Raw genomic sequence first — 8,267 nt, 5'->3', positions numbered from 1 at the left:
GTGTTAATCAACACTTTCCTTCCTGCATATCAGAGTACAAATAGTATAGTTACTCCACATCAGTAAATGTTTACGTAACCTGTCCTTTCCCAAGAATCCGGTTACACCGAATCATTTCACGCTAGACCGACTACGAAAACGTACCGGGCCGTCCACCTCAGAGGGAGCCCTTGTGTGCCATTATAAGTGGCAATGGGAAGGGGGGCTGTTGGGGGGGAGGAATGGAGTGAGGGAGAGGAACAGAGGAAGGAGACGGGGTGGGGAAGTGTGGGGGGAGGTGGCAGAGAAGAGGGGGGAGGAAAACCAGTAGAGGAAGAGTAGGAATAACAGGCCTCAGGAGGGAAACCGGGAGGAGGTAAAGGCAGCGGAAAGAGGAAGGCCCAGAGATCTCTTCAGCCTGGTCCGAAAGCCCGTCCCCTCACCCGGCTCTGTGAGGAATCTGAGCTTCGAAGTCAATGTTGGGGGCCATGTCACCATCGACGTTGGGAGGTGAAGCCCTTGACTTTCCCACGCGTAAATATAATTGATTTTAAAGTAAGACAATGTGCAGAAGGAGGGGGTGAGACGTACATAGTGGAAGGACAGTTGAGGTTAGTCCAGCGTCCAAAGCTCTAATAGAAACCATTTTAACAATCACTAGCTGTTTTGTAATTGTCTATTTTTCTCTTCAGAGTCTATTCTCTCAGAATTTCCAGGCGAGGGTGGGGGCGGAAAGAGTGGAAAAACTCCCTCTTCACCTGAGTATTCATCGACTGCATTCTTCACAGTGGGGTTGAAGTGTAACGTCATGCATAGGCACCGATTTTCCTTCCTTCGTTCTCTTAAATACCACATCTGCCAGATAACTTGACTTTATCATAGCGAAGAAATGTTTACATAGTATTATTTACCTTGTGGAGGAGAAAAAAAGGGCGCTTTCATTTATGCTTCTCCTCCACCTCCCTCTTCTCTCGGGGCTACACCCTCCGTGAAGTGCGGGCGCTGCGCGCCCAGTGGGCACGAAGCGGCCTTTGATCAGCGGTCTCCGCACCGAATTCCGATCCCCGGGAAATGCGGGGCCGTAGCCCTGCCCCCGGCCACGGGGTCCTTTAAAGCCCCCGAAGCGCTAGGCACGCTCTCACTTCAGCCCTCGGCGAGCCGTCCCACTGCGGACGCCGGAGAAGCTGGGACGCCGGGCGCACGCCCCCAGGCCCCTCGGCGCCTTCCAGCGGCCACCGCGTGGGAAAGGGCTGGCTTCCGCCCGCGGATGGCTCAGCAGTGAGGCTCGCACACATTAAAAGTATTTCAGACACGGAAAGGAGAAATGGGGAGTGAAAATAGGAAGTCTTTAAAAAACGGAAAGCAACAGACGCCCACCCTGATTGTCCCTCCACTGTTAACAAGCAATATGCAAACATTTCCAGGGTGATCACTCGAGGCTACTCGCCTCCAACTTGGATTAAAAACTGAGGAGAAGCTGGAGCGGCGAGGAGGAAACGACCCATCACCCAAGAGCGTGAGCCTCGGGCTGCGGCGGGGCAGAGGGAAAGGAAGAGACGCACGTACACAGCATGTGTTACCTGGTTTATTTCGAGACTGTGTGGCACTGTTCTCTCTCTGAGCACCCCTCACTTCGGGAGGCCCCCACGGGAGCCCACCTCTGAGCCGCCCCCGCCCGCCGCCGCCTCCACCGCGGCGCCGCGAGCCCCTGGCCCGCCTTCCCCGCAGAGCCCAAGCCTCGAGTCCCAGGCTCGCCGCCGCCCAGGCCACAAGAACCGAGTAAGTAACCCCTGCTTTGCCCCGCGCACGCCAGGCCACGTCCTCCTCCCCGTCCCGTCGTTTCCGACCTTCTCCGAGACCCTCCTCCCCCCCAAGGTGGAGGGCACCCCTCCCGCGCCAGGGGTGGGCCTTCCCTGCCCGGCCATCCAGAGCCGGGCTAGAGTGTTACCCACAAGGGGCACAGTTTTCCTAAGGACGCGGAAAGGCCGGCCCGGCCTGCAGGGCAGACTGGGGGAAGTAGTACCTCGCTTCTTCCTCCTCCATTTCCTGCCCTTTCCTTACATCCGCTCCCCGCACTCCTACACGTCTCTCCACCGCTACCGCCGCCCCCGCTTTTAAAAATAAAATTGGATACAAACTTTGATCAATAAGGACAAATACTGATGCTCAAAGAAAAATGACCCAAGAGACAGTGAGACGGGCGGCGGAAATATGAGACATCTGCCCTAAGAAGGGGATTTCGGCTGAGCTGCCCCGCGGAATGGTGGGGGCACAGGGGGCGCAGATAAGGGTCGCAGATGAGGGCCGCGGCGCAGCGTGCTCCCACCGGCATATCCCTACGCCGCTCCGCAAGGCCGGACCCACAGAAAGGGGGAGGTGAGCGCCCGAGGGGGCGGGAGCCGGCGGGCGGGGCGTGGGTGGGTGGGCCCAGGCCCGCTGATTGGTCGACGGCGGGAGAGACGCACCCGCACGCCGCCGGCTCTGATTGGCCCAGCGGTAGGAAAGGTTAAACCAAAAATTTTTTTACAGCCCTAGTGTGCGCCTGTAGCTCGGAAAATTAATTGTGGCTATAGCCGCCTCGATCGCTGTCTCCCCAGCCTCGTCGCGGCCGCTCCGGGACGCGCCCGCCCGCCGCCCGGCTCTCCCCCCCTTTGGGCTGCTGCTGCTGCTGCTGCTGTGACTGCTGCTGCGAGAGGAGGAGGAGGAGGAAGCAGCAGGGGGGGGGGGAGCGGGGGGTGGGGGGGGAGACCAAGAAGTAGAGTTGGGAGCGAGGGAGCTTCACCCCCGGGGCGGTGGTTGTTTCTTTTTTTCTCTTTCTTTCTTTTTTTCTTTTCCTTTTTTCCCCTTCTAATTCCTGAGGGGTGGTTGCTGCTTTTGCTACATGACTTGCCAGCGCCGGAGCCTGCGGTCCAACTGCGCTGCTGCTGGAGCGCTCAGTGCCGCTGCCCGCGCCGCCCGCGCCCAGCTCGACACCCACCGGTCGCCGCAGTCCGCCGCGCCGCTGCCCCGCTCCTGCGCCTCCGCCGCTGTCCCTCGACGACTGGGTGATGCTGGACATGGGAGATAGGAAAGAGGTGAAAATGATCCCCAAGTCCTCGTTCAGCATCAACAGCCTGGTACCAGAAGCGGTCCAAAACGACAACCACCACGCGAGCCACGGCCACCACAACAGCCACCACCCCCAGCACCACCACCACCATCACCACCACCACCATCACCCGCCGCCTCCGCCGCCCGCTCCGCAACCGCCTCCGCCGCCGCCGCAGCAGCCGCCGCCTCCCCAGGCACCGCAGCCCCCTCAGGCGCGGGGCGCCCCGGGCGCAGACGACGACAAGGGCCCCCAGCAGCTGCTGCTCCCGCCTCCGCCACCGTCTTCAGCCGCCTCCCTGGACGGGGCCAAATCTGACGGGCTGGGCGGCAAGGGAGAGCCGGGCGGCGGGGCCGGGGAGCTGGCGCCCGTCGGGCCGGACGAGAAGGAAAAGGGCTCCAGCACCGGGGGGGAGGAGAAGAAGGGGGCGGGCGAGGGCGGCAAGGACGGGGAGGGGGGCAAGGAGGGCGAGAAGAAGAACGGCAAGTATGAGAAGCCGCCGTTCAGCTACAACGCGCTCATCATGATGGCCATCCGGCAGAGCCCGGAGAAGCGGCTCACGCTCAACGGCATCTACGAGTTCATCATGAAGAACTTCCCCTACTACCGTGAGAACAAGCAGGGCTGGCAGAACTCCATCCGCCACAACCTGTCTCTCAACAAGTGCTTCGTGAAGGTGCCGCGCCACTACGACGACCCGGGCAAGGGCAACTACTGGATGCTGGACCCGTCGAGCGACGACGTGTTCATCGGCGGCACCACGGGCAAGCTGCGGCGCCGCTCCACCACGTCGCGGGCCAAGCTGGCCTTCAAACGCGGGGCGCGCCTCACCTCCACCGGCCTCACCTTCATGGACCGCGCCGGCTCCCTCTACTGGCCCATGTCGCCCTTCCTGTCCCTGCACCACCCCCGCGCCAGCAGCACTTTGAGTTACAACGGCACCACGTCGGCCTACCCCAGCCACCCCATGCCCTACAGCTCCGTGTTGACTCAGAACTCCCTGGGCAACAACCACTCCTTCTCCACGGCCAACGGCCTGAGCGTGGACCGGCTGGTCAACGGGGAGATCCCGTACGCCACGCACCACCTCACGGCCGCGGCGCTCGCCGCCTCAGTGCCCTGCGGCCTGTCGGTGCCCTGCTCTGGGACCTACTCCCTCAACCCCTGCTCGGTCAACCTGCTTGCGGGCCAGACCAGTTACTTTTTCCCCCACGTCCCGCACCCGTCAATGACTTCGCAGAGCAGCACGTCCATGAGCGCCCGGGCTGCGTCCTCCTCCACGTCTCCGCAGGCTCCCTCGACCCTGCCCTGTGAGTCTTTAAGACCCTCTTTGCCAAGTTTCACGACGGGACTGTCCGGGGGACTGTCTGATTATTTCACACATCAAAATCAGGGGTCTTCTTCCAACCCTTTAATACATTAACATCCCTGGGACCAGACTGTAAGTGAACGTTTTACACACATTTGCATTGTAAATGATAATTAAAAAATAAGTCCAGGTATTTTTTATTAAGCCCCCCCCCCAATTCTGTACGTTTGTTCAGTCTTTAGGGTTGTTTATTATTCTAACAAGGTGTGGAGTGTCAGCGAGGTGCAATGTGGGGAGAATACATTGTAGAATATAAGGTTTGGAAGTCAAAATTATAGTAGAATGTGTATCTACATAGTGACTGTTTTGCCATTTCATTCAAACCTGACAAGTCTGTAAGAGCCGCCAAATTTCCATGTGTGCAGTATTATAAGTTATCATGGATCTAAATGGTGGATGCAGACCTTGAGAACAACCTAAATTATGGGGAGAGTTTTTAAATGTTAAACTGTAATTTGTATTTAAGACACATTCGTAGTAAAGGTGCCCAAGAAATTATTTTGGCCATTTATTGTTTTGTCCTTTTCTTTTAAAAACTGTTTTTTCTTTTGTTTACTTTTAGACCAAAGATTGGGTTCTAGAAAATGCACTTGGTATACTAAGTATTAACAAACAAACAAACAGAAAAGTGAAAGTTGTTTCAGTTGGCAGCACTGCCCATTCAAATGAATTGGAAGGGGACAAAATTAATGATTGCCTTCAGTTTGTGTTGTGTATATTTTGATGTATGTGGTCACTAACAGGTCACTTTTATTTTTTCTAAATGTAGTGAAATGTTAATACCTATTGTACTTATAGGTAAACCTTGCAAATATGTAACCTGTGTTGCGCAGATGCCGCATAAATTTGAGTGATTGTTAATGTTGTCTTAAAATTTCTTGATTGTGATACTGTGGTCATATGCCCGTGTTTGTCACTTACAAAAATGTTTACTATGAACACACAGAAATAAAAATAGGCTAAATTCATATATATCTTGATACTTTTGTCTCTTTTATTAAGTAGAGCTAATTTCTAAAAGATCATTTAAGTTTTAGGGAATTCAAAGGCTTTTTCAGCCACTAAAATTTAATCTGCTCCTTTCACTTGAACTAAGACTTTAAAAATGAAAATAGTGTTTTTTTCATTGTGGAATTACATTTTACCAGGAGCAGACCAATGAATAAACACTAGCTTTAAAGAAAATATAGGCTTTTCAGCTTATATCTTTAAGTTTCTGTAGATATACTAAAAATATACATACTTTAATGTACATAGTTACTTGTGTTTATTTTCAAATTGGTCAATAGAATGCTTTTCATATATTTTTGTTTCAGATATCTTGTTTATACCACTTGGCAAGCTATAAATAAATGTATATGGCTAGATAGAAGTGGATATAATGCACACATATGTAATATATATAAACACAGAGTCCTTCAGTTCAGGTAAAATTTGCACTCTGAATGCTGCAAATATTTTTGTTTAAATATTTGTATTTATACTAAGTCAGCATTTATTTTGGTGGCTGTTTACCCACAATGGAAGAGTTCTAATAAAGATGTGCTGAAGTTGGAATATAGATTTTGCTTAAGTGATCACCTGTTGTAATGACTTGCAGATCGTTTATATTTTATTTTTAAATTATAACAATTTAAAATTCTAGCTGTTCAGAAGCAGTAAAATGCCTTTCTCACTTTCACATTTTACAATGTAGAGGTATTTATTTGATTCCCTTTTAGATAAGTCTGTAAAATCTAGAGATTTGTTTTCTTTTGCTTACAGTCATAATTTTAACTTGCAATATACATATGCATAAATGCATATATATATATATATAAATCTAAAACAAAATGGAAACATTTTTGAATTGTTTAAGCAGTCCAATTGCTATGACTCCAGAAAATAATTAGAAAACCTAAGTAAAAGGTTTAGTAACTAATTGGATCCTGTGGTGAGTCCGTGGAGGACAAGTTGTTCATTTGTTACAATTGTATAGTCTGAAATGTGTTCTGCAGTAATGCAATAAGCTGGCTCCTTCTTTCAATGGGCCCAATGAAAAATAATCTGTCCCCAAGATGTTATCGGCAAACACTTAGAGAGTTGCTCAGGGAGGAAAAAAAAGCCTAGGAGAAAAGCAAGGGTGACTCACATAGATTTGAAATAGAAATACAGAACAATAAATATTGGAATAAGGAGATGGGTGAGTTGTGAATGGAGAGATAAAAGGAGAGAATGAGGAGAGGAAAGGGGGAAAGGGACATTTTAACTGCAAAAAATCTATGACTACCAAAAAAGAAAGAAAGAACGAGAAAAAGGAGAGAGGGAGAGAAAAGAGAGAGAGAGAAATCTAAGACAGAAAGATAAGCTCCAGGAATATTGAAAGAATTGGAACCAAATATATACAACTAGGAAATGGACCAAACATACTAAGACAGCTAGTTTATTTACTTCCTTTAAACAGACTGAACACGATTTTATTTTCTTGGTATGAGAGCAGTCCTTGAAATTTAACAGTTCTTTAGAATGAAGCATGAAGGAAAATTCCACAAATAAATTGTTTTAGAAGCCAATTTTATGGCTGATATTAAAAATCGTGAGAGTCTACTGAATGAGATTAGGTAAAGGAGATACTAACATATTTGTGAACAAAAACAGCTCAAAGAAACCATGTGTTTAGACTGAAAAAGGTGAAGATGTATTGTTTGCTTTTATCTTGGATTTTATTTGTGGAATGAGAATGTACTGGCACACAAGAATATAGCATTTTCCCAATCAAAAGTTGAAAAGAAAGTTGAACTCTTATACTCCGTTAAAAGGACATAGACATGAAAAGAAAATTTCTCCCTTGAGTATTTTTGGCTATATTAAGTAGCTATATTTAACATTATTTTTGATAAATGTTTATTTGCATGATGGAGAAATCAAATTTCAGTGGCAAATGTTTGAGGTCAAGATCAAAACTGGCTTATTTAAATTCATAGGAGCTAAGAACTGGAGTGAAAATTCTGCTTGGAAACTTGTCCAAGTTACATATATAATGTATGTGATTAGAAGTAAAAAATAGCTTTACTATTTTTGTAAAGCTTTACTATTTGTTTAATAGGCTTACCAGATACAAAAGAGAACAGAGAGAGAGAAATTTGTGAAGGCCTCCTGCAGTCCAATATGAACATTTCATATACCTCAATCTGTCCTATCACCCTTCAAATTATCTTCTTCAAAAGACATGTCAGTCTAGCATGGCATTTAATAGAGTTTGCAGCAAATTGGTTGTGATATGGTGTTCGATATTTATTGTCACTACCAACCTTTGCCAGTTAAAATTAGATTATGCCAGAAAAACACTTCAAAACTTTTTGAAGTGTTTCTTTTTTCGTACTTATAACAGTTTTTTTAATGAGATCAAAGTTGCTCTTTTTGAGATTTTGGAACTGAAAGTGGCCACAATTTATAACAAAATATCAAATTATAGTTTATTTCCAGGTTTAAAAAATTGTATTTGAATTCATCTGGTATAAAGTTAATACAAGTTATTAATACATAAAACATTGCAAAAATGATTTAGGTGGAGCAGGAAGGTGTACTTCCAAATACGTTTTTTCAACTAGGTACAAAATTGGAAATCAAGTGAACATGAAGTCCAGGACCAACAATATTTAATACAAATACCTTTTTGATTATGGAAGACTTGATGTGCTTTCTATGATTTACATAAAATTAAGGGTAGAGGAAAATAACATATTATATATATTTAAGTTGGACATTTTACCCAAATAGATGGATAAATTGAATATATTTAGAAATCTAAATATATAAATGTGGTTTCTAAAAATTGTATTGTCTACAACA

The 8,267-nt window shown here is 47.5% G+C and overlaps 1 protein-coding gene across 3 annotated transcripts; it reads left to right on the top strand.

Moving 5' to 3' along the window:
- Positions 1-392: 392 nt before the first annotated feature.
- FOXG1 (forkhead box G1) lies at positions 393-5,408 on the top strand. 3 transcript variants are annotated; one of them, XM_037037623.1, is made up of 3 exons: positions 393-489; positions 1,404-1,758; positions 2,873-5,408. In XM_037037623.1, exon 3 carries the CDS (start codon positions 3,027-3,029, stop codon positions 4,488-4,490), a length of 1,464 nt encoding a protein of 487 aa, XP_036893518.1. In that variant the 5' UTR covers positions 393-489; positions 1,404-1,758; positions 2,873-3,026; the 3' UTR covers positions 4,491-5,408. The 3 variants fall into 3 exon arrangements, with proteins under 3 accessions (XP_036893518.1, XP_036893519.1, XP_036893521.1); XM_037037624.1 differs by having other exon boundaries at positions 395-513; XM_037037626.1 differs by lacking the exon at positions 393-489 and adding an exon at positions 1,007-1,279.
- The last annotated feature ends 2,859 nt before the right edge of the window (positions 5,409-8,267 follow it).

Source organism: Sturnira hondurensis, unplaced genomic scaffold, assembly GCF_014824575.4.
Source record: "Sturnira hondurensis isolate 20B ecotype Veracruz unplaced genomic scaffold, ASM1482457v3 Scaffold0023357, whole genome shotgun sequence".
NCBI classification, from domain to species: Eukaryota; Metazoa; Chordata; class Mammalia; order Chiroptera; family Phyllostomidae; genus Sturnira; species Sturnira hondurensis.
This window is presented reverse-complemented; position numbering and strand designations above follow the sequence as displayed.

Excerpts from the sequence above, each read along its gene's own strand:
- FOXG1 (XM_037037623.1), top strand. The coding sequence starts at position 3,027 with ATGCTGGACATGGGAGATAGGAAAGAGGTGAAAATGATCCCCAAGTCC.